General features: G+C 28.3%; 2 protein-coding genes across 3 annotated transcripts in view; both read left to right on the plus strand.

Moving 5' to 3' along the window:
• The window catches only part of LOC136088293 (uncharacterized), a 10,011-nt gene extending 668 nt beyond the window's left edge, over window positions 1–9,343 (plus strand). The window contains exons 2-4 of the mRNA XM_065811985.1: window positions 1–1,055; window positions 1,218–1,943; window positions 9,189–9,343. The exon at window positions 1–1,055 is cut by the window's left edge and continues 136 nt beyond it. Coding sequence (XP_065668057.1) covers window positions 1–1,055; window positions 1,218–1,943; window positions 9,189–9,343 — 1,936 coding nt within the window. The remainder of the gene's footprint in view (window positions 1,056–1,217; window positions 1,944–9,188) is intronic.
• The window catches only part of LOC105846019 (receptor-type tyrosine-protein phosphatase epsilon), a 33,845-nt gene continuing 21,932 nt past the window's right edge, over window positions 9,189–21,101 (plus strand). Inside the window, exons 1-7 of one of the 2 annotated variants that reach the window (XM_065814236.1) lie at window positions 9,189–9,289; window positions 9,420–9,609; window positions 9,741–9,843; window positions 10,023–10,272; window positions 11,728–11,782; window positions 11,873–11,960; window positions 12,034–12,200. In XM_065814236.1, coding sequence (XP_065670308.1) covers window positions 9,474–9,609; window positions 9,741–9,843; window positions 10,023–10,272; window positions 11,728–11,782; window positions 11,873–11,960; window positions 12,034–12,200 — 799 coding nt within the window. In that variant the 5' untranslated portion in view covers window positions 9,189–9,289; window positions 9,420–9,473. Of the gene's footprint in view, window positions 9,290–9,393; window positions 9,610–9,740; window positions 9,844–10,022; window positions 10,273–11,727; window positions 11,783–11,872; window positions 11,961–12,033; window positions 12,201–21,101 lie in introns of both variants that reach the window. The other variant, XM_065814237.1, reaches the window with a different exon arrangement.

Consider the following 21,101-nt stretch of genomic DNA (forward strand, 5'->3'; position numbering starts at 1 on the left):
ATGGGAATCCAAAAGTGAGAAAAAAATTAAGTTAGATACCACTATAGAATTGCTTGGAATTTCACCAGTCAAACTAAAAAGTCTTTCAAAACACAGCAAATTGCCTGTAGCAAAACAAAAGTTTGAGAACACTATTGACAGAGTTGCAAAAATGGTCTCATTAGCATATAATATTAAAGAAACTTTTTTAACAACAGAAATAAAAAGCCCCATTTTAAACAACAACATTAACAATGACCATGATCTAGACATTTTAATGTATGAAATAAAAAATAAAATTTCAGAGACTGACTCTTATTGCCATAAGGTGCAAATGTTAACACTCGCACCAAAATCATGGACACGTAAAAAGATATCAAGCTACTTTGAAGTGTCTGAGTATCTTGTTCGAACAGCAAGAAAAGTTAAAAATGAGAATGGAATTCTATCATTACCCGGAAAAAAAACTGGAAACCCACTTTCACCAGAAACAGTTAATTTAGTGATTAACTTTTATCAAAGTGATGAATTTTCAAGAATGATGCCAGGAAAAAAAGATTATGTAAGTATTAAGAAAAACCAACATGTTCAAAAAAGATTATTGCTACTCAATCTTAATGAATTACATGTTGCATTTAAAAAAGACTACCCTAACGTCAAAGTCAGTTTGTCAAAATTTTGTACTCTTAAACCTAAATGGTGTATTACAACTAATGCGTCAGGTACCCACAATGTATGTGTTTGCATACATCACCAAAATACAAAATTTCTCATTGATGCCATTAGGTGGAATAAAAGTTATAAAGATTTCATGGCATTCATTGTTTGCTCTCTTGAAAATGCAGAATGTATGTTGCATCGATGTAACCAATGCCCTGGTATTGAAGTGTTAAAAAGTTTTTTAGTGCAGGAGTTTATGGACCATGAGCATGAACAAGATGTAGTATTTAAGCAATGGCAGAGTACCGATCGTACAACACTACTTTCACAGTCATTGCCACTAGATGAATTTAATGATTTATTATGTGACAGCATTGACAACCTTACCACTCATTCATATATTGCAAAAACACAAAGTAGATACTTAAAAAACTGTAAAGAAAATCTTAACCAAAACGAATGCTTCGTTTTAGGAGATTTTGCTGAAAACTATCAATAAGTTGTTCAGGATGAGGTTCAAAGTTATCACTGGAGCAAAAGTCAATGCTCACTTTATACAATTGTACTTTATTTTATAGAGAACAAACTTCTCAAACATAAATCTTTTTGTTACCTTTCAGAAGATGTTGATCATGACACAGGATTTATTTACAAGACTCAGGAAGATATAACTAGATATATCAAAGAAAATCTACCTGATGTATCAAGTGTGAAATACTTTTCCGATGGTTGTGCAGCACAATTTAAAAATTTTAAAAATTTTATCAATCTTTGTCATCACAGTAAAAACTTTGATTTAAATGCTGAATGGGTATTTTTTGCTACCAGTCATGGTAAATCCCCCTGTGATGGTATTGGTGGGACTGTTAAAAGAGTAATATGTCAAGAAAGTCTAAAACAAATAACTACTGGGCAGATTTTAGATGTTAATTTAACGTACTCCTTTTGTAAAGCCAAGATAAATGGAATTTATTTTAAGTTATTTTCAAAAGAAGAAATTGATCAAACACGAGCACAATTAGAAAAAAGATATTCAGGTGGAAGAACAGTTCCTGGCACAAGGATGTATCATCATTTTATTCCAATTGCTCCAAACACTGTAAGTTATAAAAAAATAAGTACTGATGCATGCACTGAAATATTTGATATCATTCCAAAAAGCAAACATTATGTAGATATTTCATTAAATATTAAAAAAATGGATTATATTGCATGTTTTAATGATGGATTTTGGTGGGTAGGGATTGCTGACGATGTAAGTGAGCTTGATATAAAAGTCAGATTCATGCATCCACATGGACCAGGTAAAAACTTCTTTTAGCCAATGAGAACTGATAAGTGTTGGGTGCTCAATTCTAAAGTTATATGCCTAATTTCTACACCGCGAACAATATCAGGTCGTACATACAACATATCTGATTTAGATTTGAAGAATATAAACTGTTGGTTACAAAAAAAAATTAATTATGTTTAAAATAATTTTGTTTTTATTTTATTAACCTATTTTGCATTTAAAATGTCTTTTATTTTTTTCAAATTCTTGAATTGTAGGCTGAGAAGGAGGGGTGGGGGTTTAAATAAATCACAAATCACTCCCATCTTATTATGTCAATGACTATATTAGTCTAAAACTACATAAAGATATTGATTGCCAAAAGGTTTTAAAAACGTTTTAATATCTTTGGTTTTAAAATTTATGACTTAAAATCGTAAAAAGATCTTTGAAATAAGAGGTAAGTATTTATCGATTTGAAGTAACGCAAATAAACTGTTTCTCAAACTTAAACTGAAAAAATATGTTTTTAAAATGTATTTTAACAATCAACTATTATTTTTTCATTTTATGTAAAAAAAAAAAATTAAAAAAAATTTAGAGAGATGGGGGGGGGGGGGCGGCGTAGGGGCCTTCCGTGGGAGGGGAGGGCGTCTTCCTTGGCCCATGACTATAAATATCCTAAACTAGTCAATAAATAACACTATTTGATGTTTTATTCAAATAAATGTTTTACAAAATATTTTAATTGCTTTTGTTACAAAATTTAAATTTTTCTAAAAAGACACCATTTTTAAATGCAAATTTTGATCACGTATTAGAGAGACAATTGATGAATCTAATTTTTTTCAGTAGACCTAAGATAAAATAATGATATACAATTAAACTTTTTACTCGGGATTTTGGGCCACAGTATTTTACCTCCAAAAATCACTAATTTACAAGTCAATAATTTTGAACAAAATTGGACAAATGAGGCATTTCTTGAGATAATCGAGTCTTGAGGGTGCTTTTTTTGGATTACTCAAGTTAAAATCTAATAGAGTACCAAATTTTAGGAAACTTCCCCTAGCCATTATGTAGATACTGTATATCAAAATTGCTTTGTAGTCGCTTCAGAAAATCACTAAAATGCTGAGTCAGCATTATTTCAAGTGACGATATCTCTGGAACCCATTGGTATTTTTAACTAAAATTTTCGCAGTTATTATTTTTTTGATATGGACTGCAAGTGGTCTAAAAATAAACAAATTCTGAGACGTAAGGGTGTCGAAAATTTTTTTTTTTGGATGATTTCATATATTTTTACTCATATATATTATATATATATATACATATAGATAGATATATATGTATATATATATATATACGTATATATCTATCTATATGTATATATATATATATATATTATATATATATATATATATATACATATATATATATATATATATATATATATATATATATATATATACACACATATAGATAGATAGCAGACCTTGTTAAAAAGCATTACGCAGCTCGCATTTTGATTGCGAAAAAGGCGATTTGCCTATGCGTTTAGCAGTTTTGCGCTATGCAAAAACTTTTATCTTTTAGAATATTTAAATTATCTTTTGATGGTCATTAACGTGACGTTTATTCAGAAGAAATAAAGTCGTAAGTAAAAGCATTTAACCGCAATTGTAAACTAATAGATTTTTTGTTAAAGAAATAGTTTGTTTAAAAATTTTTGTTGTTGTTATTAAAAATTAGTTAAAAAAAATTAAGAGTTTTAAGTTTTATCTTAAGGAATTAAATATATAAATTCCTTATAAATATAAAAATTATTTTTAGTCATAATAGTTAAAAAAATGCACTATTTAATTTTATGTAAATATTTTATTAATCAAGTTTTAATAACGTTCGTTTAATTTATGAAAATAAATTAAACGAACGTTATTAAAATCACAAATATGTTATCGGTAACTGATAAATAACAAAAAAAAAACTCTTTATTGTTTAAAAACATTATTAAAAAGAGTTCACAAATTAAATAAGAAAAAATTCATTAACAGTTAATAAAATAACCAAATACCCACTGTAAAGTCATAAGAAAATAAACAAACATCATCTTACGTATCATGAAAAAAATATTTTTTTCAAAATAAAATTTAGTTCATATTTGGAAAAAATAATAAAAATGATTTTTTAAATTAAGAACTTAGATTTTATTTGTAACTTTTGTTATGGTGAGAAAAAAAAAACTGTTTGTATGATTTTTAACGCATTAATAAAATAACTTTAATTACAATGCGGTACTTGAAAAGATGCTAGTGACGCAATATAACTTCTAACGATGCCAAATAGAAAACTTGACCAACATGTGGAACTACTTCAAACTCAACATTATAAGTCTCTTAAATGCCATTTTACCAAAAAATATGATGAAAATACACATCAAGAATGATAACAATGAATGGTTTGGTCAAGAGTTGAAAAATCTGAAAAATTTGTACAACTATTTTCATTTTGATTATGTAAAAACAAATGATTTATCAATTTTTCAAATTTTTAAAAAAACAAGCAGAGGTTATATTTAATTAAGAAACAAAAAATTAACAAGTTATTTGGAAATAAAAAAAACCGGAAAATTTTAATAACTCAAAAGATTTCTGCTCATTTTTCATCAAAATTAAATCAAACTTTGAAAATACTTCTTTGCCTAATTATATACTTTACAGCACGAAGGCTTACTCAAATGTTGAAAAGTCATTATTTTTCAACAAATTCTTTTGTACATACAAATCTAATTCTGATTGTGCACTTAATGATTCTTATAACTTTGTTAACAATCTATTCAATAGTAATAAAATATCTAATAAGATTAGAAAAAATCAAACTTCTAATTTTTTTCTATTATAATAGTATGAAATTCTTGATGCGATTAAAAACTTAAAAGAAAAAAGCAGCTGTGGTTATTTAGATATTCCAACAAAAGTTATTAAAAAGTTGTATGATTCAGTTACTGACCCATTAATGACTATATTCAACAAATGTTTAGAAACAGGTAGTATTCCAAATGAATTTTATATAGGTAGTATTATGCCACTTTATAAATAAAAAGGGGAAATTCATGATATCAATACTTATTGAAGTATTGCTATAATAGCTCCAATAACAAAAGTGTTTGAAATAATAATTGCTAAAAGAGTAACTGCATACTTTGAACAAAATGATTGATACAAAAATGACCAACACGGTTTTAGATGTAATCATTCATGTGAAACAGCGTGTTCTCATCTCTAAAGTAAAGCTAAGCAACTCTAAAAAACTCTTTTCATTATTAACATTTATCGATTTCAGATAAGCTTTTGACTTGGTAGATTCTAAATTACTAATTTTGAAGCTAAAACATTATGGTATTTTAACTGATGCTTTGAACTTAATAAGCAATTATTTTTATATTAGAAAAATTTGATAAAAAAGATGCATAACAAAGTACAAGTTAATATCATTGTACGATAGTTCCATTTTAAGACCTCTTTTTTTTTGATTTGATCATCAATGATCTACTTGAATATCTGACATTATTCGAATCAACATTAATTGCAGAATACACAACACTTATGACAAGTGATACCAATATAGACCATCTATTAACAAAGACTCAGTCAGCATTTAATAATTATATTGAGTGGTGCTATGCTAATAAACTGGACATCAATTGGAATGAAACTAAAGTAATGATTTTAACAAATAAGCATACATCTAAAATAATATTGCTGACAATCATATTAAATAATAAGTTCAAAATTTAAATAGTTCATAAATTTTCTTTGCTTGGTGCTATTATAAACAGTAAATAACATTTTACCTAACACATAAAAAAGATAAAAGCAAAAGCATATAAAAAATTCTTCTCAATAACTAATATAGTTGGTCTAGCCTTCAAAGTTCATTTAGAATTCTTCAAAACATTCATTCTACCTAACTTTTATTACTGCTAAAGTCTTTTAATTTACTACACAAAAAATAAAGGAGTGAAAAAAGCCTTAACAATGATATGATTACTATATGATTTATTTTCACTACTCAAAATTAATAATCAAAACAAAGATATTTCAAATCAATCAACAACTTAAAGCATACAACTTACAAAGTTTTTATCCTTGATTTTTATGCAGAGCACAAAAACTATGCAATAAAATAATTTTTTACAAGAAACCATTGAACTCATTCAAACAATTTGATTTTATTAACCTTGATAACATCAAGTACAATATAGAAATAAAAAATTTTTAAGCTTCAAAGTATTCAACCAACATAATACACATCATTTAAGTCTTTTTTCAGCAATATAATTAATAAGCATTGCAATAACAATATCAAATTAGCACCAAAAGAATTTAGTGATCTATTTAGGAAATTTGATTAAGGTGGCAACAATGGGTGGCTTCTGGTGTAAAGTTCGCTCTAGCATATAATAGGTAGAGTTCTTGTGGTAACATCGCTCTTTAAGCCAAGTCTGACTTTTATATCCATTTAGATTTCTTTCTCTCTGTAAAGTTCAGTGTAGAAAGCAGTAGAATGGGATGTGTATAAACAGAGTTTTCGACTCATTGCAATCAGTCTGTCTATGATTGTATGTGAAAGTAGTTCTTTTTTGATGACAAGTTGAAGGGAGTGGTTAAGGCATCCAGCTGACTCTAATTAATAATTACAGCTTGGTTCATTATAGGGTGCGTTTATATTTGCTGCATTGTCTCTTAAGCAAACTTCAATTTTTGAAAAAATTTCCCACTCCTCTGCTATTGTTTCGATCTTGTTGAAATTTTTTTTTTGCAGTATGCTTTTCATCAAATTGAGAACAAGAGATGCAGAATTTGACACAAATTGAGAACAAGAAATGACAGAATTTGAGTTCCAATTTTTGGAAATAAAGTGAATGGTCATCCCCAGGTAGCTGTGATGAAATAATGACCATGCATCAAGACAGACTGACACATATTCAGCTTCTGATTAAACCAACTTTTCCTTGAGAGCAAATTTTGTTTTTTCATAAGTTGGATCCAGTAAACTTCTCTAGTATTTTTCGCTAGCAATTTTGTAATTAGGTGCATGGAGCATGGTTTATTGTATTGAAAATAAACCACGGTTGGAGGTCAAGAACCATTATTTCAAATATTGACTTGTGAATTTTTTGGCCTTTTTCAGAATTAGAGTCATTTTTTGAAGAAGCTTGAACCTAGTTTTATTTAACATGTCAATTTTTTGTTTTTTTTGGTCGTATATTGAAGATTGGAACTAAAAGTCTTTCTCTTGTTTTATTTTTAATATAAAATAGATAGTAAAAATATTGCTGCAATATTAAAAAAATAATGAATAATTTTTAAGATTACCTTGCTAATGGAACTTATATTATTATATATTGCAGTCATTTATTACTATTTAATCATAATGTCCTATCATAAATAATATTATTTTCGCATATTGGACATATCTAACTGATATTTAAAAAAAAAAAACTTTAGATTTCTTAAACTTTATATCTTTTCGTTTTGACTGTGCAACATGAGAGATATTAAACAAAGAGATATTAAACAAAGAGATGTTAAAAAACACGAGAGATATTAAACAAAGGTTCAAAAAATAAAACAATCAAACTTCTTTATTAACAGAATATCTTTTGACATCTTGCCACAATATGCAATAAATTAAAATTCAATTAACTCTTCAAAAACTAGATCAACTTTATATTCAAATATAGGTAGAAAATAAGGTAATGAAACTATATAAACATTATTGAAAATCCCATCATTGTTATTGACACAATTTAATAAATAATAATAGTAATGATAAAATCTGACTTTAAAACTTTGTGAAATTCTAAAAAATGCTAATCAACAGTTAAAACTATCAAAAGTGTATTCTCATATCAGAAATTAGCGACAATTTAAACAGGACCAAATCTTTTAGAATTTCATCAAAATAGAACTAAATATAAAGCCAAAATAAAATGTCAATAAAACAAATAAAATTTGAAAAAATTCAAAAGAATTTTTTCAAATAAACTTATAACATTTTTCACAAAAACCTGACATTTTTTGTGAATTTTTTTAAGAACAGTTTTTTTAAATACCCACATTTATTGACTCCATTCATAAATGCATTATAGTGGCATAGTATGTCAGGTTTCTCAACAAGATCTTGATTTCAATGGCAGTTAACAATTTGCAAAGAAGTGATTTGGATGGAAGACATAGCATAAATTAGCTGCTTATCCTTCCAATGAAATGCTGCTAGATTCCAGGAAACTTATCTCACCCTTCTGCAGTAATTTAATTTGAGAACTTTCCACAATCTGTAAGAACTTTTCCATGTGCATATTTTTGACATCTATATCAATTTGAAGCTTGTTTAGAAATTCAAATCAAAATCAAAATAAAATCAAAATAATTAAAAATGTTTATAAAGAAAGGTCTGAAGTTGGTCTTTTTTTAAAGGTTTCTTTTAAATTTTTGTTCTTGGAAAGTTAATTACTTTTCTTGCAATTTTCAGCATCATTTTAAGGAGGTCTATCAGACTATTTTTGGAATATTTCAAGTAAATTACTTCTTGAAATTTAACATGTATTATTTTAATGATATTTTACTCCAACATCCTAATGCATATGCATTAATTGTGTTTACTTTGTTACATTACTTTGTGCTTCAATATTATAAAAGTCTCATTATGTTACATTTTCAGGAAAGTATTTTATCTAAATATGAAAATTTTTCTAATCTTCTTCAAATAACTTATTAATGTGTTTATATTTATATGCAAAATTGAAAGTTAGTCAAATTTCCCCCCCCCCCCCCCTATTAATTTACCTCACCAAGGTTACTTTAGTTGTGGTTAAAACCCTCTCTCAATTCTATATCTCCAATACACAAACCTTGACGAACAATGCCGCTGTGCAGAGAAACAAGTTAAGCGTGTTACTACCAGGGACATGGTGGGGATCAAACTCAGAGCTTCTTGCTTATGAGGTGAGGGCTCTACCATGACACCACTATTGCATATGATTTACTACACCACTACCTTACTTTAATTGTAAATAATGCATTTAAATAATTACAAATAATGCAATTAAAGCTTATAATATGGATGTTATTGCAATGTATTACATGCATCAATATATATCAGTATGACAGCATTAATTTAAAAAAATAAATTAATTAAATAGAGTTCATTAAAGTTTATTAGTTAATAAAAACAATTTATAATTGTTAAATCAAATTTTTTAATATAGCTTTAGATGCTCCTGCTCAATTAAATATAAGTGATGAAAGCAAAAAGTTAGTATTAATTTGGAAGAAACCAGATTCTCCAGTTTCAATTCTAAAATATAAAGTAACTTTTTTTTTTATTACTTCATTTAATAAAAAAAATCAAATGTTTACATGATAATTATAGTATGTATTCGATAAAACACAAAAATGTTTTATTTTCTTTAGTTATATGTATATTTTTGTCAAATCAGATAAATGTCCAATCATTGAAGCCATACAACAGCTCATTCTTTTTTTTCAATACAATGGAAACAGTTAATACAAACATTATCATTGAAGTTGGCTTTCATGCATCCATCTTTAACATATCTATAGATGCTGTGTATGATGAAGATTATTCTGTTAAAGGAGAAAGTAAACAGCATTATTCTAAACCAATTTGTAGGTTTTTTTAATTTGTTTACCTTCATACATTTTTAAATGTGTTGTTAATTTGTAATATTAAATTATTTTGTAATATTAAATTATTTTGTTGAACAGTGTTTTGACTGAAGTTTATTTTTTTATTCTAGCACCTCCAACACCAACTTATGAAGTGTTAAAATACTTTAATAACTACACGGAAGTATTTGAATGTCAGTTTTATAGTGTTTCTGATATCAATGGACCTGTCAGGTTTTCCATTTTTGTTATATGTTAGATATATAGAATTTTTCCATATTTATTATATGTTTAATATATTTTTGTTATATTTTTTATATATAGAAATCATAATTTCTATATATAAAAAAACAACCTAGATGTTGTAAAAAGTTTGTTGCTATAAATAATGATAATTTTTTCAATATTTATAGTTTTTATGAGATAATTATTGCATATGAGAATATATCTTCACTGAATATGAAAACATTGATTTTAAAAGATCAATCCACTGCTGATTCAATAAATCTTTCCTATTTTTTGGCTGCAAAATTTCCTTCAAATAGCTTTACTTCCAGCTCTTTAAAATTTTATGAAGGTTTAGAAACAGTGAATGGTTTGAATGCTAGGTTGTCTACACTTAGAAAAGTGTTTCTTTATATTCGTGCTGTTATTAACATGAAGGTTTTTGTTGCATTATGTTTTTGTATTAAATTTTTAAACACATTGTTTTATGTGTTCAATTTTACAGTATTGTGAAAAATTTAAGAACCACCAAAAAATAAATCATAATTTATTTTTATTCTTAAATTTTTATTTAATCAAATATATTTTTCTGGTAAAAAAATAATAATAATAAATTTTAGGTAATAGACAAACAAAAAAAACAATAATAATAATGACAAAAACTTTTAAACAAATAAAAAAAATGTATTTAAAGTTTTATTGGTAATTTTTATTTGAAAAAAATTGTGAAAAAGTTAAGAACCACAGAACAAAAAACAATAATTTTTACCTAATACTGCGTAATTCTACCATGAATTTTAAAGCACTCATTTATACGATTTGGCATTGAGTCTATTAAATTAAAAATATGTTTGGGAACATTTTCAAGTATTGTTGGTAAAATATTGCACAACTCCTCAAGGCTCCTTGGTCCTTTCTTGGCAATATCTTTATCAAGCCAACTTCAAAGATATTTAATGCAATTTAGATCTGGGCTATTTGTTGGCCAAATTAGATGCTTAATATTTTTGCTTTCGAACCATTCAGAGACAATTTTAGCCCTGTGACATGGTGCATTGTCTTGCTGAAAAATGAAAAACGCTTTGCTCAAGTGCATCAATTGATGGTAACAAGTTTTGATTTAAAATATTGACGTAATAAATAGAATTGAGTCAACCATTAAGTAATTTAAACATACTGAGACCATAATATGTCATGCAGCACCATATTCCAAACAACCCGTTACCTTGTTTTGTTCTTTGAACGATACAATTTGAGATTATATTTTTTTGAAGGCTGTCTGCAAATCATAATTGGGTTTTTTTAGTTATCAACCTAATATTCATTTCATCACTTAACATTACTGTCCTCCATTTTTCTTTAGATCATTCTTTGAATCTTTGACAAAATTCTTTTTCCTTTTTTTTAAAACACTTTAATTGGTTTTTTGGTAATGACTGAGATCATAAATAGAATATTTAAACAAAAAAGGTAAAAATAAATTAAAAAAAGACGTTTCCGCCACATTTAGCACAAAAAATTCTTTATGGTTCTTAACTTTTTCACAAAAAAAAAAATTAACAAAATTAACACTTAATAGTTAATCCTTAATTTTATAGGTTCTATTAGTTAATTTTCAAAAAAAAAAAATCTTCTTTTTTCTCATGTTCTATTTAATACGTTTGAAAAAAAAGACTATTTTGTTATCTTTAAAATAAAAATTAATTTTATTTAAAAAAAATATTTTTTTTTTGTTTAGTGGTTCTTAACTTTTTCACAATACTGTATTGGTATACTGTATATGGTATATAGAATTTTGAGTTTGAGTTTTGTTTGTTTGTGATTTTTGACCTGTTTTTTGTTTGAAAATATATATATATTTTTAAGTTTAATTTTTTATATGATTACTTTTAGGATAATTGTTTTAGCAACCTAACATATTATGGTAATCCCATAATGTTGACTATAGGTATATACTATAGGTTTTTCAAGTAATAATAAACAAAGATATTTGGTATAAATGTTAGTAATAATTTCTCTTAATTTCTGACATATTTAGATCGCAAAACATTATTTTTAAATGGTTTAAAATGGAATCCAAATTATGGACATTTTATTGAGTTAGTGAAAGGACCTTCAAATACAAAGTAAGCATTGTTTGTAATTTTTATTTAAATAGTTTGTAATATTCATTAGTTTTATACAATTGTCCATTTAAAGGATTTATGAAGTTGTTGTAATGAAAATTAACATGAGCACAATCATTAAAAATGCTACATCTACTTATAAAGACTTTAAAGTTTATGAAACTGCAGGTTATAATGAACCTTACATTGCTGCTTCATTTAATGCTTCTATGTATGAAAAGTACAAATATTTTGTTTTAGGTAAATCTTTTATACTTATCTTTTTTGCTTTTTTTTTTATAAAAACCTCATCATACACATAAAGTTTATTTTTTCATAGACTGTTTTTTATATTTATTATTATATGTTGTTTAATTCAAAATCTACATAACATTAGTTACTATAGAGAATTATTTCTAAACAATTTGATTGGTTGTTGGAAATTAAATAAATAAAAAAATAAATTGGAAACTGAGGCATCTATTTACATCATCTTGTTCTAAAGAGAGAACTGTCAACTTTCACTTCAAAGCACATCATTCCACACCAGTACAGGGTCGTAGATTTTTTGGCTAAGAGTGATGGCTTGTGGCTTACAGTGACTAATGTGTGCATTTGATCAATTGAAATCCATTCTGTAGGTCTTATGTCTGGCTCTGATGTGCCAGCCCATAAACGCAAGAAGTGAATTTGTTTAGCTTTCTATTCACCCAATTTGAAAGTGAACGAAAACATAATGAAACCATACGAGACGACCAAACTGAACATACTAATGCACTACATCATCACACCTGTAGACATCAACAGTCTTTAAAAACAGTAAATCAAATATTTGTTCATTATTATATACTTTTGTCTATAATCTTTTTATAACCTTATCCTTGTATATTTATTCAGATTTGTGTTATAATTTGTTAATGAAACTGTATATTTGTGAGAAGCATAACAGAGCAAAAGTTTTACACCAAAGTATGTATAAGTGTATTTTTATAACAAATGTATTCTTGGTTGGAATGTACTTAACAATTCTACTATATAAGTTTAGACATATCACGATCTTGTTAGGTTTTTTTCTTTCTATATAATTTTCTTGATCTGACCTCACTATGTTAGTTTATTGTGGTTTTCACCATACAGTCTTCACTTAGATTCTTTTGGTCGCTTTGTCAACTATATTGCTTTTAATGTTACATTTTTCAGTGGTTATAAGTTATTAGTGGGAGATCGCATTTATTGTCTCATTGTTTGTTTTCTCACTATTCTCTGCCTACTGATTTAATGTTTGATTATCTTTTTGTCTCGGGCTAGTTATTTTTTAATTGCTCTGGGTCTGTTTTGTGTGATAGCTATTGTCTCTACTTACCAGGCAATTTTTATATTTCTCATACTATTGGAGTTACTACATTTCTACCATATTTCCTATTAACAACTTTCGTACTAACCACAAACCATCTTAACTAAGTTTCAATGTTTATGAGTGGTATTTACTTATTATATTTTTAAGACATGTTCAAGTCATATAAGAAACGGTAAGTTACTTTTAATTATTAATTACTTTTTTATATTTGCTTTGTTTTATTTCAATACATTTTTATACATTTTAAGTCAGGTCAGGTCATCCTGCTACTGGTAACATGTAACCCATTACAACTTTTTTCATGTCCTGCTGCCATGTAGGATACGTTTTTTTAGGCAAAGGCTAGGAGAAGCCAACTCTAACATAATACACCGCCTGCTATGGGGCTCTTGGTTGTGAAAGGCTAGAGATGTGTCTCCATAAAAATACTTATCTTTTTTCTATCCGTTGACCAGCCTCACGCCCCTTCCTTATCTATTAAGCTGGCGCAGATGTATTTTTTATACATTGTTTCCAGTTTAGGATGTTGAATGCTGAATCTTCTTGACTTAATGCATGGGTTTTGCTTGTGTCCCTGTTTTTATGACTAGGCAACTCATTTTATTATCTCCTAATGAGGGTACAGCTCTAAAACTCAGTTTTATGGTTCAGAGGCTGGCTGGTAGTTAGGTTTCCCGAACTCTGTGGTAACTCTCAAAGAGGCTGATTCCATCAACAGCTGTACAATATCAGAGTACTAACATATTGTGCATGGATGGTGCCCCTGTTTGTACTTTTGGTGTGCATTGTCAAGGCTACATTTAGGGCCCTTTGTTACGGCTTATTAATAGTAATGTAAGGGTTTATTAATAGTAATAAGGCAATTGCTTGGGCTATTAAACAGTGTACTGTCTATGCTTTGAGTCAAGTTCTTTAACAAATTTATAAATGAATAAAGTACCATAAACTATAAAACACAAAAAACAATTATCATCACCAAGTTCTCTAAACCTATCATTCACTAATATTTGTGGTCTTCAAAGTAACTTTTCTTCTGTTGAGTCTTATTTCTTGCAAAGTTCACCAGACCTACTTGCTCTTTGTGAGACTAATTTGAGTTCTGCTTATGTCTCATCTTGTGATCTTAGTGTTGATGGTTATCTTTCTTTGATTCGTAGACTTTAGTCACATGCTTGGCCTGGACATTTACAATCATAAGTATTCACTCATTTGTTGGAAAAATAGGTTTGAATCCACAGACTATTCTTTTATGTGCTTTCGTTTAGCACTACTTTACTTAATTTTCTTTCTTTTTGTTCTATATCGTTCTCCTTCATCTCAAGATTGCACTCTTTTTGATATTATTTCTGATCAAATTGACTGAACCCTCTCTCTTTATCCATCAACCAATGTTGTTGTTGTTGGTGACTTTAATGCTCATAGCACTAAATGGTTTGAGGAAGCTGAATAAGTGCGAATTTCATAACTGCGAATCTGCATAAGTGCGAAGCCAGCGTGGAAAATAAGAAATCAAAGGCGAGCGGTCAAACTGACCGGCTAATACATAAAATTGACGGTCAGTTGTTTTTTTTGGGCGGTCAAAATTTTAATTTTTTTTTTGTTTTAAATTTTTATCGTAGCAATTATTCTGCATGACAAAACTTTGTAAATAAAACAATAACTTGATACTTCAAAATGAACGAACTCGTATTCCTTTTTTAATTGAATTTTATTTTTTTAAATAATAAAAAATACACATTTTTATGTTATATCAAAAAAATTTAAACTGAATACTAAATCAAGTATCGTTTAATGTAATACCACTATAATAAATGCCTAAGTAACAAAAAACAAAGTTTTATATAACTTAAAAATGTTTTTTTAAAGATACGTTTCATCTGATTTATTATCCAAAGTTTCATCGAAAGACGATTTTAAATCTAAAGACTCGTCTGATGGCGATTCTAAATCAATTAATGTTTTTATAGTTGTTTTTTTCTTTTCTTTTTTTGAATAAATTTTTTGACTTTCTTGTGTAGGCCTTCGCAAAGTATCTTCGGCCCATAATTTAATGGCAGGATTCACATCAAATTCTTCACTATTTGTTTCATCAGTGCACACCCGAATTAAATTATTGAGCCGTTTTTCAGTTAAGCGATTTCTTGTGTCAGTTTTAATTCTATTCATAAGAGAAAAAAGACGCTCAACCTTTCCATTCGAAACAGGCAATACGAACAGCAATTTAACAAGAAGTAGAATTGGACTCCAATCTTTTTTCATAGAACTCGAAAAAATTTGATACCATACTCTACGGTACTCAGTTTTATCTGGTACCAAATATTTGACAGTGTAATCAACTAAATTTTGCCAAGCATCAAACATATTATTTACACTCCCAGCGAAGCCAGCATAACGTAACGGCATAATATAAAAGTCATCCAATTTTTCGATGTTATTATCAGCAAATGAATTATTGGTGTTATTTTGAAACCAGCCACCAGTGTTTAAGATTAACATTCCATACATATCAGGAACTGTATTTTGTGTTTCCAAACGCTCTACTATGGATTCGGCAATTAACGTTACAATCATTCATTTCGAATTCTTAACTAAAGTTAGTGCGTTTGTAAAGTCATGAAGCTCAACATCTTGGAATGAATACTTTCCAGTGTTGTTTTTTACTTTTGCAAGGAAACGTTTGACTGTTGATAAATCCGTAAATTCTTTTTTCTTAAAGCGACTTAACTTTTTTTAGTTTGTTTTATAAATCTAGATGATGCTACGGAATTGAAAAGATAAAGATAACAAGTTTGCTGGCGATAAAACTTCTATGAATAATACTATATAAAGAGGTATTCGTCCATCATTCCACTTCTGATGATACCCTTTAAACTTTGCTCTTTCTGCTTGAGTAAAACTGAAATCTGCAGTCATGTTTTCGAGATGTTTCATATATACTCCATATTTGTCTAAGATCATCTCAAGTGCTTGAATTTTATGTTCAATACATCGTGTTCTTATTTATTATTGCACAAGTATTTTCTTTTATAAAAAGTTTTTATTGCTCAAAACAATGTTTTATAAAGAACTTTTGTTTTATAAAAAACCAGCATCTAATAAAGTATATTATTTTATAAAGTATTTTTTATAGTTAAAATTGAAAAAAAAAATCCAATATACCTGATGCTTTTTTGGGGCGAATACCTGCAATGTAAAATGAATTACCCTCTTCAAGGATAGCAATAAGCTTTCCTAACTGTCGTAACTTTTTTGGGGATTTTTTATAAATGTTATATATTTTCAAAATGATGTTATTGACATCATTAAACGCTTTTATTTGTGCAAATTTATCTTTTATCGCTAACTCAAGGCGATGTGCAACACACCAACCAAAAGTTACCCATGGAATTTCTTTTTGAAGTAATACATTTACACTTGTTCTACTTCCTCTATTTACAGCTGCGCCATCAGCACTAAAACCAACTAATTTAGTTTTAAATTTTTTGATACCTTCTGATTCAAGGGATTGACTAATTTTATTGAAAACTCCTTCAGATGTTCCGTATTCAAGATCAGAAATAGAAAGAAAAGAACACTCAACGCATATCTCGGTCTTTCCTATTGGAGTAGGATCGAAACTGATAATAAATATAGCTTCTTTTTCAATTACAGATACATCTGTTGATGCATCAATTAAAATACTGAAGTAATTTAGTGTTTTTAATTTATTTCTAAGAATATTTGACAAACTCAATCCAATGTAATCAATAAAAGTTCCACAAGTTATTTTATTTCTATATGCTTGGCCAAACTCTACACCATGATTTTCTTCCAAACGTAGTATTTTAGGGTATACGCTAAGCGGAAGCTCTTCTTTGGCAATAAAGTATGCTACCTCAAATTTTTTTCATAGATCTTTCGTGGTCATGGTTTTCAAACCCGATAAAATATCAGTTTGCCGCATTTCTTTCTGCAGATTGCTTAATTTATCATTTCGTTCGCTTACACCCATTCCTTTACTTTTCATTGCTAATTCGTGGGCTCTTTGATGTGGTAAACCATTTGCATGATCAACTGCGGCACTGTGCTGTATCCTACAACTACCTTTATCGCTTCCCCATTCTGGCGTATATCCTTTATAAATATCAATTTGTTTAGTATACTGACGACATACAGTGCATTTTAATGCTGTAACATAGTTTCCATTATATAATATCTCTAGCCATTCATTTGCATTATATTTTGCAAGAGTAGTGTTTACCCATTTTTGAGCTGTTGTTAGCTGTATTTTTTACTTTTGAGTTTTTTCTTCTTTTCAACAGGTGGTTTTAATTCCGATCCTGCTTGTGTTAAAAATGAAAGTGTTGTTTGTCTCTTTTTAGTCGCCTCCATTTTGAAATGCTGATGTTTGATGATTCTCTTATAATTTAGTGATATAAAAAATGTTCAAATTCGCAATTCTCTCATTTGTATCATTTTATATCTTTCATTCATTTTTATTTAAAATCATTTTATAAACAATTAATGTTATTTAGTTGATAATAATGTTAATGCCTCTCGCCGGCAGATGCTGAACTAATATTTAATAAAATCATGACAATCGTTTTATGAAATACTATCAAAATTATTTGTGTTAAACGAAACTTTATACTACAATATATATATATATATATATATATATATATATATATATATATATATATATTTATATATATATATTTTTTTTTTTTTTTTTTTTTAAGATTTTAATAGTAGAAAAAAAAAGCAAACGCGCATTTGGTAATTTTAAATTTATCTAAATAATAAAGTTAACTTCTCAGTCACTCAGCGTCAACCGAACAAAGAGTCTTTAAAATAGAGAACGTAAGAACCTCGACAATTTCAAATACGAACTTTCTATTTTCCGGAGTCTTAACTAATTGAAATCTAAAAAAATTTATTTTCATCACAGAAGGGCCTGGTGTCGGCTCTTAGTCGATACTTTGTAAGTTTTGTTGACTACGGATAAATGAAACTAAAAATAAAAAATAAAGGTATTTTTTCATTGCAATTGGCAGCAAAAGGTAAAATGTAAAAGCAAAAGATAGAAAAAAGAAAAATAAATAAAATGATATAAATGAATATATAAATAAAAATGTAGGAAAAAAAAAATGTTCTTAGTTAATATTATATTATTATTAAAACAATAATAAAATAAGAACTTCAATCATTTATGAAAAAAGCAGTTATGGATTTCACCACCAGTAAAATGAAATTAGTCTTGATAAGTGAAGCAAAAAAACTAATAGTTTACGTCATTTATAATACTCACTAACGAAGCGATTTAAAGTAGCGTACAAACGATAAAATTATTTTAGAAGCTTTTTTCAAAGATTTACATTTTATGAAATTTTGGTATATGCATTTTCAAAGGCATCCTGATAATTTTTCAAACGTTATATAACTCTTTTTTTTTTCAACCGGTCAACCTTGACCGGGAAGAATTCGTTTTGAGAGGTCAAAATAGCAATTTTAGACACGTCTATAATGAGTGAATAGAACTTCGTGGTTATCAAATCCATAGCACTATTAGATTTACATCCATTCAAAATTTCTTTTAAGATATCCTGAAAAAACAGCCAAATTACCGGATACCCGGCACATCACGAATTCGGACAAAAAAATGTTAATTGAGAGTTTTATGACTGCTCAACTTCACCAAATTAAAATTTAATCTCTTTAGGTTTTTCGATTGCCAATTATTAGGTATATTCTTCCATAATAGGATATAATCTTATAATAAAAAAATGTTTTATTTAGTTCTCCAAGATTTATTAGGAATGGTATTGAAATGAGTAAAATTAAAGATGTAGTTTCAAGTTTTTTGCTTTTAAGGTCAATTCTGTTAAAGATTGTACACTAGGTAGTTAAAAATCATTTCTTAAACATAGGTATGATAAATATAGTGTTATGATATAATATATGATAAATGTAGATACAGTTGTATACCTAAAGGCTTGAGCAATATCTGTTAAGTACAAAGGTGGTTCCTCTCATTGTAAATAATTCTTCTTGTAGAACCTCTTTTTTTTTTGTTCATTTTAATATTGTTTAAAAAATAAATTGCCTCAGAGAAAGTAGAAAATTTTTCCATTACCTTTATTCAGTTCTGTGAAAGTATAATATCAATATAAACATAAAACATCAGGTTGTCAAAGTACATATTAATTTACTCTGTCAAAAATTGTTTCAAATAGTTATACAATAGGGTGCTCCAAATTTTTTTTTCTCAAAATTACTTTGCTCCCTGGGTGTTTTCCCATTCCTTTCAGTATTTAAAGTGAAAAAAATCATACTTCAAGATTTTAAAATAACTCTAAGCCTTGCCACCATAACAAAAATGTTTGTCACATTTTTTAACATTAAAAAAGTAACATAAATTGTTCGAAGTGAACTAGAGTTATTAAAAGTTGAATTTAAGCAATCAAAATTTAGGTGTAAACAATGATCTAGCCTAGCTACCATGATATGATAATTAGGCCTAAGAAAAATACTGATCCAGCCGTATTCGGAAAAACAATTATGTAAGTTTTTTCATAGATTTTTCAGTGTTTTTTTTTCTCAATTCTGGTACATTGCGCTGGTGTTGTTCCACCACTTGTAACATATATTGTTTTTGTGCTTTGTCTCTTGTTAAAGTATTTGCAAAGTCTGTGATAAGCTTCATTGCCCTCTCGGCTAAATCATTGACAACTTTTGCATGATGTATAAACATTGCTGCTTCTTGAAAATTATTGTCGGTCTCCCACTGCTTTGGAGGCAAGTGCAACCAGGCTGTTTCAATTCCAAGTAAATTGAACAGGAGCCAAGATTTCTTGCCAATCAGATGTACCAATTTTGTTGAGGATGCTAGCTGTGGGAAAACAGGAACACCTTTATCTAGTGGTTTGTCTTTTTTTGCATTGATAAGTTGTCTGGCAATTTGTTTTTTTTCCGAATCTGACACCAAATTTGAAAAGAGCAAAAATGTGACCATTTCTTCTGCCAGATACCACATATGCCTGTTCAATGCTGAAATTGTTGCTTCAGCTACCTCTGGGTCAATTTTCTTGAACATATGTAGATCATGCCATAACTGAAGATCATTTGATGGTGCATTGGCTGCAGAAGGGGCGGCTAACCATACGTTCACATAAAATAGGGCATCGAATGTGCAAATACGACGCAACTTTTCCATTTTTTCAGGATCATAGTTCAGCTGATCACCAAAAGCATACATTTTAGCACTGTATATAACAGTTGCCATCCAGCGTGCATGATGGTGTGCACCAGGCCTGAGCCAGTGTACTTCATGAGGAGGCGTTTCTCCTAGAAGTATGAGCACAAGTTCTGCACATTCTCTGTAGTCATCACGAGGCATGCTGTTACCTTCTGAGGCCAAGATTTGTTGCAAGAAATTAACAACATTTTCCTTCTGTTGCTTGAGACGTCGATCAGTAATATTTAAAATTTTGAAATTCGATCATTGTTTTATTGTATCTCAAAATTTTTTAAATTCCATGAATTCAGGGGTGTCCGGACTGGATGTTGGACCAAAAATCTGTTGCCCTGCGGAACACAAAATTCTCTCCTTCACATGATGACGACAAGCAAAATATAATACTTACTTGTTTAGCATCAATTCCAACTGTACACATGCACCATTTTTCCATCCTGAATTTGATGCAGTAGTATCGAAAACTGTACACATGCACCATTTTTCCATCCTGAATTTGATGCAGTAGTATCGAAAACAAGACCAACAATGGACTGTTCTACTTTCCACTTGAATACAAGAGAATAGCTAC

This window comes from Hydra vulgaris, chromosome 12 (assembly GCF_038396675.1).
Source record: "Hydra vulgaris chromosome 12, alternate assembly HydraT2T_AEP".
Classification (NCBI taxonomy): domain Eukaryota; kingdom Metazoa; phylum Cnidaria; class Hydrozoa; order Anthoathecata; family Hydridae; genus Hydra; species Hydra vulgaris.